We start from the raw sequence: 18371 nt of genomic DNA, 5'->3' as shown, positions 1-18371 counted from the left end.
CCCAAGGCTCTCATGACTAGGAACAACAACAAGGATAGTGATAATGAATATTCAGACATCCCACAAACCACTCTCAGCATCTGCCATCCTATCCGCATTAGCATCAGAGTGCACAGATAATGATCAAAGCAGCATTTTCCTGCCAGAGGCCCCCCTAAATCAGCCTTATTAGTATGAATCAATGCTGATTAATGTGCTTCCTTAATGCAATTGTATCTACCCCTACTGTTCATGATTTAATATAAAACATCTCCCACCTTTGCTTGCCTTCCTCCTAATATCACATTTGAGGTGCAAACCTTGACTGAGGGTACCAGGAATGGTTCCTGGTATCAGTGGTTCAAGTTTTGCAAGAAATAGACCTGGAATCTACTAAAATAAAATACACAGAAGGAGGAATGAGCCTTTGGAGACTGACAGTGAATGGCCTTTCTGTGCTAGAATGGCAGATCTGGATGCAGGCATCCTATGAAAAGGTATCAGCAGCTTCTCTGTTCTACAGCAATTCTGCTTGTGCAGCATATAAAATAGCCTTGCTAACTAAACCAAGCTCCTTCCTTGCTGACAGACTTCTGGACTTCAGCCGTGATGGAAGGAGGAGTGTTGTATGTTTTAGTTTGGTGTTGTTTCCTTTTTAACACCACCTGTAAAAATGAGAAAATGCTGCGTTGTGCCTTATGCTTGCCGTGTAGCATTGACAGGGGCTTTATCTCCGTCGGTTTTCAATGTAAATGACATGGTCCTAATGCACTGTGTCCATGCTTCTGCACAGCAAGACACTGGGGAAATCACCACTAAACAGGCAAGTGTTTCAATTAGGGATGGGTGAGGTCCTCCCGCCTGATTTCACATCCACTCCAAAGTGCTGTGGCTGGTTTGAGGTCTGCTGCTGTTGGCCTTAGAGGAAGAGCAGTGGTCTTTCCTACCAAATGTCAAACCTCATCCAACAAAATCAAAAGTGCTCCAAGGAACTGCCTGACTGAGGGACAAAGAACAAACCGGCCAGCCAAAAAAACTATGGGAGAAAGGGAACACTGAGAGAGGAGACTAGACAGAAAATTCCCATGCTCCGTATCAGCTGCTTTTCTAAGGAAAGGAGCGATATCCTTAATGTAGAATATCTGCCTCCCTTGGGCTATTCTAGTGCAAAGAGCAATTGAGAGACATCATTTGGTAGGAAAGAGGCTTCTATGTTGGAATTAAACAGTTGACAAAATCCCAACAGCTTTACAGATTCTCGAAGTCAATTTAAAGAGCCCACAAAATGAGATTTTTACCCCTGTGGGTTTCTGTGAAATGATATGTTCTGGAGGGTACATGTGCTCAGAGTCCAGCTCTTAACTGCTAGAATTGGCTGGGGCTCCGCTAGTCCACCATAGCAAGTCTGATTTTGACACTCCCTAAAAAATGCATGGGCCTAATTTTTAAGTGGCCAGCTCTGCCAACAGGGCCAGATATTAAAAACAAATAACCCTTCAGCATCTAGCCAGCCTCCTACCTAATGGCTCCATCTGCTCTGCTGAAGCACATGAGGCTCTCCCTCCTCCTCCTCAGCTGACTGTAGTGGGAGCAAAAGTTAGTCCCAGACAGTGCATTTCCAAAGCGCTCCTCTGCCAGCAGCTCAAACCATGACACACATGGCTGGATTTCTCCAAGCCCTCAGCTCCCTCCTTCAGTTTAGTGCATGGTATTTGGCCATGAGGTGCATCCCTAGGTGCCCTTGCAGTCTTCCCATGTCTTCCTAAACTCTCTCACTAACTACTTCCACTGGACTTCATCTCATCTCCAGTTGCTTTTGTGAATAATGACTTCTCCAGCATTCTGACCATCTGCAAGACCTGTCTCAGACACCTCCCATGCATGCAGAGTGCTGCTGCCCATTTTTCCAATGTCGGAAGAAGGACACTGTGTCCTCCTGTGCTACAAGTGTCTTTCATAAGTGCTTTGGCAATATCCAGCCAAAATGGAGAAAACCAGATCCCTTTCCACTTCCCATAAATGAAGTTCACCCTGAACCAAGATAAGCCTTCAAATTCTTACCAGTCTCCTACAAACCAAAGGGAAATTAGTTCCTCGCTCCATAGCAGATAAAACTAGAAATAACAGACTTTACATACAAACAAGATTTTAGCTCCTTTATAAAAGTGGGGACAGCAAAGCCATGGTGCAGGTGGCCTGCACTGGGCATGATTTTTTCGTCACGTTAAACCTTTCAGGTTGCCCACAAGCCTCTGTCATATGTGACACAGGTATGTCTGAGTCTGCCTTGGGGAAGAGGCATGGATTAAATGACCTCTCAAGGTCCTTCCAGACCCATTTCTCCATGATTCTTAGAGACAGGATCCCAGGCTTGATGGATCTCTGGCCTGACCTACAGTGACAGTTCTTAGATGTGTCTGAACACATACATTGCATGCATTTCTCTGCCACTACAGCCCCTGCAGACTGCTGCGGTGGCATTCAGGGCTGAAGAGCTCTTTAGCAAAGGGCAGAGCCGCTGCCAGGGGCATTGCACAGGGCAGAGATTTGCAGTCTCGATCAGAGTACACCTTGTCAGGCAGGGCAGGAGGAGAGCTGGAGATATCCACAACCAGGAAGAAAGTCTTTTTGAAAAAGGCATGTTTTCTCTGCTGCTATGTGCAAGCAAAGACAGTGAGGCACACTTAGTGGAAGTGTGGCAGCATAATTTCTAGGGTTTGGGGCTGTCTTCCCCCTGAGCTGTTTTGAATGAAGAGGACAAGCCAGGACAATATCTTCAACCCATGCTAACCTGCCCTTGCTCTGCGGGCTGGTGCGAGGGGAGGGGACGCTGCACTCCCTGGAGGCCATGGGACAGGCGCAACTCATTTTTCTTCCCCACACATAGATGATGTCTCACACATCGCTATTAATCCCCAAGTGCTTTTGGCTTTCTGCCCATGGGGAGAACACTGCCTGCACACATGGTTTCCCTGCTCCCCCCATCCCCCAGTCGTCGTGTATGTGTATCTGCGTGCGTGTTGCCAGCTTATTCACTAGACCTTTCCTACCTACTGGTTTGCCTGGTTGTGTTTTCAAGTGTCTTTCTGAAAGACAACAGGACTATATAATTATGTAAATGCACACATGTCTATGAGAGTTTTGCCGTCTCTTTGGGTTTTTGCGCAAATCTCATGACACTTGCTCTCTTATTCCCCTTCACTCCAAAGCGCTTGCTGCTTTAATAAGAGGCTCATGTGAGCACCCTAGCTTTTCATGTTAAAATGAAAAAGGAAAAGTGCATTTCTGGATATCACAGCTGGCAAGAAGAGCTTGAAAGAAGCAACAAAAAAGGCTTCAAAACCTAGAAGGCAAAGGAAAATCCAAATTCTGCCTATTCTCTGTAGTTTTTTTAGATGGAAGACTTTTAAACCAAAATCACAGTCCTGGGGACAAGTCCAATTCATACACGCAGATAATCTGCAAAGGTCTGTGGTAGGCAGTTCACAGCTAAAACTCATGGACAGCAGTGTGAGAACTGCCATACCGATGTGTGTCTTGACATCTTTATGTCTGTTCTTGCCCATGTGAACCTTGAGGTGTCAGCAGTTCACATGTATGCATTTGGTACAGAGGCCTGGTCAGCCTGCAGGTGCCTTGATTTGAAAAAACATGCCTGTGAACCTGCCTATGAACTTATCTGTCACCACAAATGAAGTACACCCACACCTTTGGTCCCTTTTTTCTCAATCTATGTAGTGCACATTGCCATGGTACCGCAGTGCCTTCATCTTACTATCAGAGCATTACATCTGAGACTTTGAAGCAATTTGCATTGCCAGCTGAGGACCATGAAGAACCAAAGAAGTGTTTCCAGGTGGAACAGGAACAATGATGCATCTCCCAGTGACTACGAGCCTTGAGCCCCTGGGAACCGGCTGAGTTCCCACCACCTAACTTACCCAAGCTACAGGTGCTGTAGGAAACCAACGTACCTGTATATTTTATATCTGGTTGTAAATCCTTGACGATGTCTTTCCACAAAGGATAAGTAGCTCCGCGAGTGGTGGAAAGGGCCCCTGTCTGAAATAAGCCAATCAAACTCCTTGGAGACATGTTGGTTGGTAGCAGCTGGGTCCTGGTGGGAGGGCTGTACTAGTATATGGTCCCATATAAACAGGAGGTAGAGGAACTCAACAAGCCTCCAGTTCATGCTTTTCTGTCTGCCTTTTTCCTCTCATTCTTGCTCCATTCTGTGGAGTCCTGTTGAAAAAGAGAGGGAAGAGGACGAAGGAAAGAGAGAGAGAGAGAGAAATGTAGGGGAGGAGAGGGAGGAGGGAGAGAAAGAGAGAGTTTAAAAATGGGATTTGCTTTGATCCTTTGACAACCATCTCTCAGGGTGAAAACAGACCTGAAAAATCAAGTTTTAAAAGACTTCAGTCTGCCTGTGTTACAGCTTAAAGTATTTGGCAGTGTTTTATGCATGTACCTAAGTGGTGCCTTTAACCTCCTGAGCATATATCACCTTTGAAATAACCAGGTCCTGACCTGAGACATTCTCACCCAAGCTTCTCCATCATTTCCCTCGTGAGGTTCTCCACAGTGCCGCAAAGGCGAGCACAGGCTGGGCGCAGAAGGTGGCTGCACCCTAGGCTACAATTACCCCTTTATTTTCCCTTTAATGCTGTGCCAGAGAAACGTGTCTTCTGCTTTCATGTTTCTCTGATGATCTGTGATCCATACTCCATGCAACCTGAGCAATCTATAAAGATCCAGCTCTTACTTTAAAGTGTTGCCAAAAAAGAAATAAAACAAAATAATTACCCAGGCTTCACTGATGAGCGCATGCAGACACACAGACACACACACACACAGACACACACACACACACACGACACTATGAAATCCTGCCAAACTTCGAAAGATAAAATCACCTCAACCCGTTTTCCTGCCTGGGTGCTTGGGAGCTGTGTGTCTGGTGGACGGGGACAGGAACTGTTGCTATTTCGATTACGGGAGGACCTCGAGGCTCTTCCCAAGATCAAGGCTCTGCAGGGCGACACACTGAACATGCCTATTCACCCTAGGAGCTCTGCTAGGGAGCTCAAGGGGATGCTGCACACCACTTGGCGCAGGGCACGCTATTGCTCACATGGTGGGAGAGCGGCTGTCCTGCTGCACACACCACACACATCCCCCCATCAAATCATGGCTGCAGACAGCCCTGCTACAACTCAGCTCCTCTCCCCGGTGTGCTTAACGGCTAAACAGACAAGACATATGATGAGTGGGAATGGAAACAGAGGGGTGAAATGCCTTGCCAAAGGTTACACAGCAAGCCACAGATACAGCTGGAAGGGAGCCCTCGTCTCCTGACTCCTGTTTCCAGCGTTTCAACCATTAGATCACCCGCCTCCGCAGCCATGCTCTTGGCGCGGTGCCCTTCTCCGAGCGAAGCCATGGGCTCCGTTGGCGGAAGGTGAGCGGCTTGCTTAGCTGGCACCCTGCGCCTGGCACGGACCCCCTCCCCTTCTGCTTCCAAACTGCAACGCAGCTGCAGCAGCAGCCCAGCGTGTTCGGTTGTGCTCCTCATTGCTGGGAACTGCTGATGCTGCTCTGAAAGAGTCCTCTCCACAGGCAGGATGTGTTCCTCCTCCTGCCCACCTCCTGTCCATCTGCCTGCCTTGCTGCGTTTTGTGGAGGATGTGCCAAGACAGTGGGCATGCCCGGGCAGGCAGAGCTATCTTGAGGCTGCATCCCTCACTCTAGGAGCAAAAACCTGGCCAAAAGTTACCCTCAGAACAGGTGATACCCAACTATTTCTGCAGAATATGCTGCAGAAAGACTGTAGCTACTTTTTAAAGCAGGATATTAGGCTACACAGAGCTCTGCTACAGTGAAATTTAGTGTCGGGTTTATTTGCACATCTCCAGAAACCCTTCTGGTTTTGAGTCTGAGTCCACCATAAGCACTCAAAAATTTGTAATTCCCAGAGAGAAAAGGTTTTGCTAGGAGTGTAGGAAAGGCCAAACCAAGGTGTGCTGGAGGTGCCGTGCCAATCTGCAGCACTGCATGTGAACATGAGACTTTGGCTGGTGCGAGCAACATAGTAGAGACCAGAGGGCGTTAGCATTTGTGGTTGGCATGGCTGTCTCCTCTGCTCCAGGAGCTTTCACCGGGAGCATGGCAAATCTGCAGCCCATGGCAGTGAGCATGCATGGCCCCTGTGCGGGTGGATTGAACCCAGGAGTGTGACGGGAGCACAAGTGCCGCGTGTGTGTGTGCGCCGGAGTGTGTGGGAGTCTGCACGTGTGCACAGCATGTGTTTGGGGAGCTGCAGTGAGCTCAGCAGCACTTGACAAAACGGAGTTGTGTAAGTCTGGTTAAAAATGACAGTCAGCTGTTGCATTACATGAAAAAATGAAAAAAATTAAGTAAGGGAAAGTCAACGAATGTTCGCTTTTTCTGTTGGGCAAATATAAACTTCTTTCCAATTGCAGATAGAATATTACTGTTATTAAACCTAATGGTACCTGTAGCTCCTGACTGAGGCGGTTGTTCCTGTCCTGGAGGCATGTATTTAGTATCAGCCTTCATCACTGACTCCTGCTTCACCCATAAATGTAGCAGCTCTCGCTGCCCTAGTCCCTTGCCTCTCAGAAAGGACTGGTTCTTACAAAACTGGGGTTTGGGGAGTTCCTAGCCCCACATTAAGGGGAACAGATCATATTCCAAGTGGGCTACATTACATCTGTGCTGTCACTCAAAGTGGTCATGAACTCAAGGTGACTACTGAGACATGCTCCCACCCTCAGCACTTCCAATTTCCGCTTCAGGGGATTGTTTCCCCTGCTTCTCCATCCAAGCTACTTTCTCTGCCTTGCTGCTCTTTGCAGACCTACAGTGCTGCCCCATCACAGTAAGCAGCTGCAAACTCAGCACATTTGCCATTAGACGGGTATGCAGATTCGCTGCTGATAAGGATCAGTTCCTCCATACACATTGTCCAAACTCGCTTGCTTGTCTGTTCATTAAACTCATCCATAACTACTTCCTTCATCAGCCAGCCTGGATCAGTTTTCTTTTAAACATTTCACTTTCTATTGAATTTCTATTGCAAAGAGAGGAAGGGAGCTTTTACATACCAAAGTGGAGTGATAGCCCACGTCCAGTTCCCAGCACATTGCAGGTGTGAGTATGAGAAAAGCCAAATAAACTGGGTTCCAGAAAAATCCCAGTGCATCCTCCCACATGCAAGCATCATACATTGGGGAAATATCAGCTCATAAAGGAGAGAGGATACTCACTAATTCCCCCCATGCACCTCTTCATCCTCCTTTCCTTTCCTTTTAGGTCAAAGTTAGAGTCAGGGTGATTAGAGTTGTGATGGCTCTTAACTAAGCGTTAACACATGGGGAGAATATGGCTTAAGATCGCTAGAAGAAATGGACACATCCTCAGTCTGGAAGCTGGCTGTATCAGCGCTGGGAGCAGGGAATGGTGCCTGAGGCAATGGAGGATGGTAGAGCACAAGTGGGTCTAGACAACTATCACACCATCAACTTTAATTTTTTAGTAGTATCTTTTTCCCCCCTGTAGCTGCTGTAGAGATGTTGTTACACATTAAAGATTAAAACACACCACCAGGCTGGTCCCCATGGAAGCTATAAAGCTTAGTAAAGTGGGTTTATTTTGTGTCTAAGGCAATATTGTGAGGCGCGTTCAATCTAACTCCTAACAAGTTTGAATCTGAAATTAATTTGTTAGCTGTCTTTACGGGGCTTCATTGATGTATGATACATTCTGGGGATTTTGCAAGAGGGATGGGGGAAAAAAAGGGCAGGGGGCAATATCTCAAAAGTATACAGCCCTTGGGTAGGAGACTAAACACTCATGAAAAATCTGGCATAGAAGCAATCTCTGCACTAAACGGGTGGCTTGAAGAAGTCAGACACTGGTTTCTGATCCAGAAATCCAGCATTCCACTCAGTTCTGCCTCAGACACACTCTATGATCTTGGGCAGTGCCCTTACATGCTTTTTTGCCTCACTTTCCAATTAACAGCATGGAAACACAATAGTATTTGTTTGACTATGTGGACCATGAACTTGGAGAGACCATCATCTGGTTATAGCACCCAGTAAAACGCAGTCATGCTGCCCACACAGCTCACTGGGTGTTTCTGTCCTACCATCTCAATGTGTCGGCAAGCTTTGCAATTTATCAGTTAAAAAAAATCCAAGCTATAAAGCCCATTTCCACTTAGGAGCACTACAGAGCAATGCAGTGAGCTAGGTCCTTCTGGTTCACGTCAACAAACATGATCTTGCCATTGTCGCATCTGTTAATAAACATGATAGGTGGCTGAGCTAGAACGTAGGCTACAGTTGACAGTAAGCAAGTACCGGGAGGAGAAAATGTTGGATGTCCTGATTCTGAGTCACATTACAGTCAGTTTCCACCATCATCCATCACGAAGGCACATCCATCAGCGCAAATGGAGATTTCTGTTAAAGCCCCTTAGAGTTTGTTAGGTGGTTTAAGATGGCCTTATTCTAATATGAATTCATCCTAGAACATTAAATGTTCCCTGTCTTATGAGTCTTCAGGATTCTTGGAGGAAAAATAGGCAAGTACTTTCTGTAAAGTGCAAGTTGTATTTGAATGTACACTTAATTTCATCGTGATTGATATCTGTGTGTTAATTATATTCTATTTTAGGCAATACCTTTGCTGTCACAAGGCAGCGCCTTTTATCCAAGGAGTTCAAATTGAATTAGAGACATTAATTAAAGCTCTCAGCGCTCTAGTAAGGCAGGCAAGTGCTGTTACTCCCATTGTTTCTTGAAATAAGAAGAAAAGAATAAAGCTGGGTGTCTACTTAGCCACTTAAAAGGTAATTTTTATACAGTGGGATAGCTCAGAATGATAGATTTTTGCACAAAGTGGTATTGCAAGGTCTGTTTCATATGAAGGAGGCTGTGTAGCCCAGATCACTGCTATTAATGGAAAGGCAGAATGCAGGAGCTCTGACTCTCCATCACTTGCTGTGAGCACTCCACCGCTCCCGTGCCTCCTGGGATTTTCTACCTTTCTTCTAACCTCCGTACCTTTCATTTATCCCTTCTATTAGATTCAAATTGATCTTGGACACATCCCTTCTGTTTTCTCATGCTCCTTGTTGTAAACTATTTCCACCAGAAATGCAGACTTAGGAAAGAGAACTTACTGAACACATTATTTGCAGAAAAAAAAAAAAAGTCCCCTACCTCTTTAAGCTTCATGCACCAATAACTCTTTCTTGTGCCCCACATTTGGTTCTTGGCAGGTTGAGAGAGGTTTCTGCCTGCTGCCATTTACCAGAGGGAAGAGGCTAACCATCGCTATTTGTATCTGAAACACTTCTGTTCTGCAGCAGCTTCACACACTGCTTTAGAATGCTGATAAATTAGTAAAAGACTGAGGTGTCAAGGGAGAGATGAAACAGCTTATGTTAGTTTAGAGCTCGACCCTGCAAAGTGACGAACGTCTGACCTCATTTCAGCAAAGAGCTTAAGTGTATCCTTAATTTTAAGTACAGGAGATGCTCTTTTCAGTTTTATTCAGCTACCCCTGCTTTAAGTTAACTGCACACTCACATTCCTGCTGGACAGGTAACTGCTGCCCTACACTGGTAGGGTTTAGTTCATGTTAGGTCGCTGGGTGCAACTGGAGCAACAGCATTCATGTTCTGCACCTAATTCAGAGATGGCCCATGAAGGTGCTGGAAGGCTGTTACCACCCGTGATGCAGCTTTAGTTGTCCTTTAGAATGCTGGCCAGCAATCCAGCCAAGCCGAGGACATCTTTTCTGTGCCAGGGCCAGAGGAAAACAGGGAACATGGATGGAAATGGATGGGGAAGCCAATTTGTCGGGGTTTGTTAAGTCATATGAACTTCTGTGGATAAACCTCAGCTCTGGGAAAAACAGATTTTGACTACTTCTGACCTGCATGTCTTTATAGCTCAAACTACAGGCACTGGTATCTGACTGGAGTCAGAGATGGAGCTGCAATTCAGCAGTGGCTCTGACTTTCTGGATGATTGTGGCATGCAAAATCATAAAATCCCAAATTACTGTAAATCTATTTCTTTACAGAAGTGGGATTTCTCCATTTCAGGCAATGATAGGTGAATCCCTCCTCAGACCTTGATAATTCTGCACTGAACGGTGTCTAAATTTGCACTTTCTTTAACCATTTCAGTTTAAAATATGAGTAGTTAGACCTGAGGGATATTCATCAGCTGAAATATTTTTTGGGTGAGGAAAGGCAAAGAGAGAGGATGAGAAACACCTCTCCAAAACACCAACGCAGCCCACAAATTCACTTCACTTCTGCAAAATTGTTCATGCTGAAAACAGCAATGATTGGGAGATGTCAGTGGTTTGGTTGTGAGAGTACCAAAGGGAAATATTTCCAAATCTCCATTTGAAACTAGCAGAGCTTTATTTTTTTTTTTTCCTTTTGATTTTTCTTTCCAGCCTATTAAGAGGAAACAGTGATAAAAATATTTCTTTTGACCCCAAATGACTTAGAGGAGAAAAGTTTTTTTTTTCTTCTCAGTTCATCAACACTTTGCTTACAACTTCTCTGAACACTCAGTGAAGCAAACCCACCCTACAAATCCTTTGTTACAAACCCTGCTCAACCAGCAGCCTAAAGGGAGTGGGTTTTGTGCAGAAACTCTAATTACTCCCTGCATATAGCGAGGCGAGAATCACACTGGTAACAACTAGGTACCTGTTCTCAGCTCGTTTGTCCCCACACTTCAGCTAATTATAAACTACTGGTGTTATTACGATGAGGATGAGAGGTGGCTTGAAACTGAAGAACTGTGGCAGGTGTACAACCTCTGTCAAGTCACAACATCAAGTGGTGCTGGACAGAGGGAATTAAACTCCATTAAATCACCACAAATCTACTAGCCAAGGTAGCAAAGCCACCACTCTGAAATCCAGGATCCATGGGCGCTTGGTTCCGGGCTCTGTTTAGAAAGGGGATCCAGCTAACAGTGCCTGACAGGTCGGGAACTGAATTAACAGACCTTCTGCATGCACACACAGGTATGCGATGAAGCCTCACGTTTTGAAGACGGTCCTGCTGAATCTGAGCCTGGAACAGCGTTGTGCTAGGTGCTGTACAAACAGAAACCAGAAAGGCAGTCCATGCCCCAAAAAGCTTACAATCTAATTAGAAGACCAAGGACACCAGATGGCCAGGGACAGATGGGGGAACGCAAGGGAACAGTGAGATAATACCGCTCAGCGGGCTGTGGAGCAGTGGTGTCAGCACACCAGCAGCCCTACTGTTGGCAAGATTTTGATAGCCATTGTCATAAATGAGAGTTATAAATAGGGAGGCTGGATAATGAGCTAGCTTTGTAGATGTTTGTGAGGAACTTCTCTCATTTGTAAAGTGGCAGAGATAGAATGAATATAGATGATAATAATAATGATAAATTGCACTTTTCTGAGCTGCTTATTAAAAAAAAATATGGTGGGTGGTGAGCAGTGATTTCTATTAAACACTGCCCTGAACTTGCAATTATTCCTACTATTATTAAATTATTGTCCCAGCTAGTCCACTTCTCCATAATTTCATTCTAAGTTACACAAAAATGCAGGTCTGTCTTCTGTCTTCCTCAGTACTTATACACCTCATATCAAAGTCCAGTAATCTCATAAGTGTTAATAGGTTTTTATACTTGCAGTAGCTTTAGGAGATTGGGAAATGCTGTTTTTCCCATTCTGCAGAATGGGAATTGAGACACGGCATAGATTAATGGCTTTTCCCAGATCATTTTATAACTGCTTCAGGAATTCAACCCAAATCTCTTAAGTCTCAGCTCAACGCTATGTCTCCTTACAGTACCCTTCCTACGCACCTTCATGCTACTATTCCAGAATTAGCTAAGACTTGCCACAGAGCTGCTTAGGATTTTTTTGGATTGCTCATTTTATGTCAGAAAAATGCCAATTCATCAGAGGCAAAACACTTTGTAGAAATTTGTTGATTTAAGGGGAAAAAAAAGCATTTTCATGTAGTCAGCTTTTCTTTGGAACAGAATGTGTTGAGCGTTCTATTTGGAAAGGATCGGTTCAAGATTGTGTTTTGTTTTTCATTACATGTTGAGTAATATACATTAAAAATCAAAATGAAGTGTTTTCTTAAACAGTATGTTTTGACTGAGCCAAAATAGATTTTGTAATTTATGCATAAAAGAAAATGTCCAAATTAATGCAATACTTTTCTTGCATTTTGGAACAAGAAACACCTGCAAACCATACACAAAATCTGAACAAAAATCGTACCATTCCCTACAGTCTTTACTGGAAATTTGAGACAGACAATAATCTGAAAACTAAGTTCAGAGAAGCCTGTGCCAGTCCACAAACCCTGGGTTTTGCCATCATGCTTGTTCCATTCTGTGTGCTGGTCTCGCCTTCCTAATATATTCCATTGCAACAATTTGGACCTGTAAGAAGACAGCCTGAAGAAAAAAAAAAAAAATCGATGCCAAAACTGCCCTGAAGAGCAATAATGTAACGCTCAATCCAAAAGGTCAACTGTTATCCCACACCTGACATTCTTTGCAATATTTTTGTTGTTCTGAAGTTCATTCCTGGGCAGGGACTTTACCACCAGAGCCACATGGAGTGACCCCACTCCATAGGGCTTGGGAAATGCAAGCTAACACTCATTATTTTGGTATGCTAGGAAGCTGAGGTTACCTAATGATCCTTGTGAATGATTTATCTTCCTGTTCTTCTTGTCCCTTAGAAGGAATTTTAGCTCTTGACCTGGCTTTTTTGTGATCCTCAGCTCTTACTGGAGGAGTAGAAGGGGTTAAAATCTGCAGGCCATTGCTTCTCCTGGTACAGCTCCTGCTGCTTGGATAATGACAGCCCTGCCTGCCAGGATGAAAAGCACCATTTAACTCGGCGTTTCCTATGGGCACCAGGTTCTGCCACCACGGATGCTGGATGAAGCCAAGGGAGCCAGGGGAGCTGAAGAGAGGGAAAAGGGACCCGAGTTGTTTGCAGCAGCAAATTCTGGCCCCGGGCAGACACGCCCCTCTTATCACTCTGAGAGGAAGAAGAATTTGCTGTGGCCATAAAAATCTCCCTGTGCATTCACCACACCGGCTCCTGCTGCCACTGCCTTAGACCCTTGCACAGCTACCCTGCCAGGAGACTCGAGAAACAAGGTGAGACCTCGCAGGGATGGCGTGGCTCAGACTTCTGCAGGGAAAGAGCTGCAGGCAGAACCAAGGGGAGGACAACTGGTCACTGACGTGGGCTTGATACCTCTGCAACCACCCGACAGGTGCTGCACAGTGACTTAGAGGTGTGTGATACGAATCACTGATAGAATTATTGAGGACGGATTCCTTTAGTGCCCAGGACACTGGTCTGAGGCTGGGGACACCCACATTCAGCTCCTGCTGCTGCCCTGCCTCCCTGTATGGGGGAAGTTACACGCACATTGATGCACAGGCACTTAAATTCAGGCTAGAAATGTGAGCTAGAATGTGTGTTAGCCCCAAATAACACCATTATATCAGCAGCTTCTGAAACAGAAGCCAGAAATCTTGAGTGTAGCTCTGCTCTAAGCATCTATGCAGGGTCTGCAGTTGCAGGTTCTGCTGGAAGGTCTATTGAAGTCAATGAGCCTTGGGTTGGATCTCATTGCAAAAGGATAATCAAATATCATATTAAGTCTTAATTCGTAACAGCGTATTAAATTAGAAGCTCAAATTAAGCTGAAACTGCATTTATATAATGAGAAGATTTAAAATCTGTGTATCATGAAGGTGGGAGAACTCCTAGCCAAAGCTGTTCTCACCAGCCTTGCATCTGAAAGCCAGCCTACCTGCAGCACTGCATTTTAGCCTGTTTCCTCAGCCCTAAGCCTGGAATTTCCACTGAGACAGAAGGATGTGTGGAAAATAAAGCCATCTCATACTTACCAGTATTAATCTGTCAAATACAGAGGGCTCTTACTAGCTAGACCCTGACCAATGCCAAGAACTGAAAAATCCCAGGGGATACGGAGACTCTGCACTGGCATCTCACCATCACAAATAGCCTCTTCCATCAGCGCACCAACCCTGCAACACACATTTGCTAAAAATTGAAGGAACGCATTCCTTGCTAGGATTAAAGTCCAAAAACACTCGGATCTGAGCATCTCGAACATTAAAGCAGTTTGGTACCCAAGTTTCAGGCCACCTCTAGCTGTGAGTTTTATTTATTCCTTTCTTTGAGACTGTTCTGCTCTGTGCTAAATCTATCTTCTGACCACCTGGAGCGTTTGAGAGTCTTGGCTGTGATGCTTGTCTGTTTAGATAGGCTGTAAGTAGAGCTGGTCAAAAATTTTGACAGAACAGTTTTTCGTAGGAAAACGCAGTTCTCTTGAAATCCAAACGTTGCATGGGAACATGTCAATTTTGACAAACTTTTTTATGTTTAAAGTGTCAAAACAGATCATTTTGATTTTCTCTTTTCATTTCATGTTTCATTTTGAGGAGATAAACACATTATTTTTATGTTGTTTCAATTAATTTGTTTTGACATTTTTACATATTCTGTATTGTATTGATACATGTTTAAAATATACTATATATTGTATAAAATGCTTGATGTTGGTTTGTTATATGTGTTATCATTATTCAATAGTAAATATTTCCTGTAGCATTTTAGTACTTCAGCACCACAGAAACAGTAGATATTGATGATCTCAAATTATTATTGCTTTTGAATTTTTAGGCCACAAGAGCTTTGTGGGAACGTGGTTCTCATTCAAACTGGAGCTTAAGAAAAACAACCACAAATCAAAAAGCGTGAATTTCCCAAGGAAATAGCATGTCCATTTCCCAAGCAGCTCTGTCAGCTCAGTGACTGCAGAGCACAGCTCCACTCCCCTCTGCACATCACAAAACCAACTTCTCTGCTTGTTATTAAAAAAAAAAAAAAAAACCCACCAGATTTTTCCAGGATAGAATTTACATGTAGCATTTTCAAGAGCATCAGGGATTTCAAAGTCTGAATACTACTGACCTCCTGGGGCCTTTGGCTTCCAAACCACTTATGTACTTTTACAAGATATATTCCACCTCCTTCTTGGAAGTCTCTCTGATTTTTTTTTTCCTTCTTCTTTTAAACCACATTTTTGCTCCTCCATGCGTAGCAGAGGGGAATTGCTACCCGTGAATTTGCACCATCAAGCCTGTGTAGGTGGTGGTAAAAGCGGGTTGACAAAAAGGGCAAGGTATGTGGCAAAAGGGAAGGGGAGAATGGCAGCACGGAGCAGAGCCTGTAATGAGGCGACTCTATTGATTCTTCATTTCATGGATGAAAATGTCCCCAGCGGCTCTCGTGCATTCATGGCAGTTCGATAAGAGACTGAGGGCAGCGGGTCCCCGTGCCGAGCTGTGCGTGCCGTAGTGCTGCCCGTGCCTGTCCGGGGGGCTGGACGGCGAGGGGGCAGCAAGTCCATCTTCAATGTATGTGCAGAGAGCAACGTACACAAAGGCAGGGCCCTAACAGGAGTCTACGCGTGATGGTGGACGGAGCAAGAGGCAGGGCATGGCTATGCATGGCCAACCTTGTTTCCCTTCTGCCTTTCAGCAGGCTAAGAGAAAGCTTCAGGAGGCAGCAGGGGCTGCTCCTTCCCATTGCAAGGCTGACAGCACCCCTCGGGGTGGGGGGCTAGCCCTGGCCGTGGGCTTCATAGGGCTGAGCCCAGTGGTTTGTGCAATGGGAATGAAAAGGAAAAGCATCTCCAAACTTTGGAGGCTTATTTAAAGTAGTAGTGGGCTTTTCTGTCTGCTTTTCCTCTTAAAGGGACATGCCGCTAGCGCCAAGCACTGCAGTTTGCAATCTGAATTCCCCCGTGCAGCTGCTCAACGCACACCTCTGCATGCAGATCCGCCTGGTTCTCTACTATTGCTCCAGCTGGCCTGTCACTATGGATTACAGCTTTTCTCTAACAGCGAGTACTGCCATACTCTGAGACTTCCATTAAAAGCTGATGTTTCCACCTCCCCGCCCCACAAATGGCTCCATCCCAGCCTACATCTCTGTATGCATGCCTTCATCTCTGGGGTGGGGAAGAAGCAAAGTGCCTCCATTTGTTCCTGTGTTAGGCAGCAGCGGAACAAGTTGAAGGCAGAAAAAGATGTTTGAGGATGATAAATTTTGAAAACTATGGATTATTTACTGGAAAGTTGATCTTATCCCTTGTCATCAGCACATCTGCAATATTGTAGCCCCATCTCTCTGACAGCAACAGTACAACTGAGCACTGAATTACCCCCTGGAAGAGTTCTTGAGGGAGATGCTTCATTACTCGAAACCACACTGTGGAGTCTCTTTGGAAAGGAGGAATGGTCCTGCAGGGAGAGATTGCCCATCCATGCCAGACACTGCAAATCATTAGCCCTTCATTGCCAGAGGATTTGAAGGCTGCTGACAGATCAAAAAGAATTGGCGTGGACACTTGACCTTTCTCCACTGCCAGGAGGAAATCATTGACCAGGAAGAACGGCACATGCTCTACCAGGCTCTACAAAGAAAGGGAAGAGGATCTGGAAGAAATCAGAGCTATTTGTAAAACAAACACTGCTGCTTCATCACAACCTGTGCAGTTGCCAGCACTGCCATCACTCGTGGGCATGATGAAGGGGTGGCTTCCAGTTCGGCAAGTGCCAGGTGCCATCACAACTCCTCCTGCTCTGAAGGGGACATTCAGAACAAACGCCCAGAAGACTTTCTTGTGGATGCTGAAAGATTCACACCATTGCAGGCCAGGAACAGGACAGGACATGCTAAACTGTAGCTAACAGTTTCACTGGCATGGTGTCCTGCCAAAGTGAGCGAGCAGTCCCCTCCACCAGCATGCACACTGCTGACTTCTGCCAGATTTTCTCCACTGCTTGATAGATCCTACATGCCTCTGCAGCCTCCCAAAGTGACTCCGTCTGAAAGCAATCCAGAGCAAGCATCACATTTGTTTCCTCAACAGCCTAACTCCCAGAAAGATCAGCTGGCCAAATCCAAATCTAAAAAACACCTTCATCATTGGTCATGATTAATTAATTCTGCTTTGACATTCCCCAGGGCACCTAGAAGCCAGTTACAGCTGCCGGAGAAAGAGACACTGCTGTGGAAAAGGAATAAACAGACTTGCCTCAACTGCAGCCATGGAATTAGATAATAAATAGCTAGCTAGATAAATAATTTTCTGTGAGTGGTAAATCAAATGCAGAACAGGAATACAGCTAGCTGGCTTATCCCTGTGAAATCAAAGGTGTTTGGAAGGAGTTTCCAAAGAAAGAAGGGTATTTAGAGCCTACTGTGCTCATGAAGACATAGCCTGAAGTTATCTATCATGTCTAATGTGACTGTTTACAATGACAGACAGCTATTCCTGGACATTTTATTCTTGGTATAATATTCTAGGACCAAAGAAGCTCAAGGAAGCTTCCTCCTAATTTACATCTCTGTTTTCTCCCTCCTCCTGCCTGGATTGCAGACTAGATAACATCTTTGTTCCCACAGCATCAACACAGTTTCTCCCCACCAGCTGTTGTGTGCTTGGCCTCTGTTCCTCGGGGAGCTATAGGTATCAGTCCAAAGCACGGATTCTGCAGCCTCTTCTCCTATCTGCCCCTTAAACGCCTCTCCTCCCTAAATCCAGAGACTATTTGTAAATCTGTAGTCCAGATTAGCCCATTAACCACACAATAGAGGCTCTGGTGACAAGAATATTATTCTGCAGGACTTGAGGAAGTCAGCAGGAGTTCCAGCAACATCCCAGCTTCAGGTACCGACCCTGTGATGTGTATTGTACCAAGCAGATGGCGGTCTAATCCCTGCCAGCATGCAATGCCCAGTGCGTAGAGAGCACCCGTAACCCCTGTCTGATTGAATATGCATATTCGCCTCTGATTTTACTCGAGCACTAGAAGTCTCTGCACACAAACTCGTCCAGACAAATCAAGTGTGAGACATCTGTGTTTGAGGTCCTGTCACAGCAAACTGGAGAAATCTGCTCGTTCCCCTTTGCCCACACATCTCCCTGTAAGCCTTTGTTCCCCTTTTGGCCCCTGCATCCCTGAGGGCACCAGTCCCACCTTTCAGATCTGCTCATGCTCCCCTCCCTAGACATTCAGTTTGGACTCCATGCTCCCACTGCAGTGAGCGTTTCTGAGTGTGCAGTTGGCCCCTCTGCCTTCCTGCATACCTTCACCTGGAGTCTGAAATAAATTCAGATCACCCCCTTCCCTCCCTCTTCGCTACTCTTCTCCTCCACACACCTTGCTCCTTCTTTATCCATCACAGTGGGCACAGCCAAGACACATTATTATCAC

General features: G+C 45.4%; 1 protein-coding gene across 1 annotated transcript in view; it reads right to left on the bottom strand.

The window, feature by feature from the left end:
* BRINP1 (BMP/retinoic acid inducible neural specific 1) overlaps positions 1-18371 on the bottom strand; it is an 87904-nt gene that overhangs the window by 55796 nt on the left and 13737 nt on the right. The window contains exon 2 of the mRNA XM_037401252.1: positions 3954-4221. Coding sequence (XP_037257149.1) covers positions 3954-4171 — 218 coding nt within the window. The 5' untranslated portion in view covers positions 4172-4221. The remainder of the gene's footprint in view (positions 1-3953; positions 4222-18371) is intronic.

This window comes from Falco rusticolus, chromosome 9 (genome assembly GCF_015220075.1).
Source record: "Falco rusticolus isolate bFalRus1 chromosome 9, bFalRus1.pri, whole genome shotgun sequence".
In the NCBI taxonomy this organism is placed as follows: Eukaryota; Metazoa; Chordata; class Aves; order Falconiformes; family Falconidae; genus Falco; species Falco rusticolus.
Note: the sequence above shows the minus strand (reverse complement) of the source record. Positions and strands in the feature narration are given on the sequence as shown.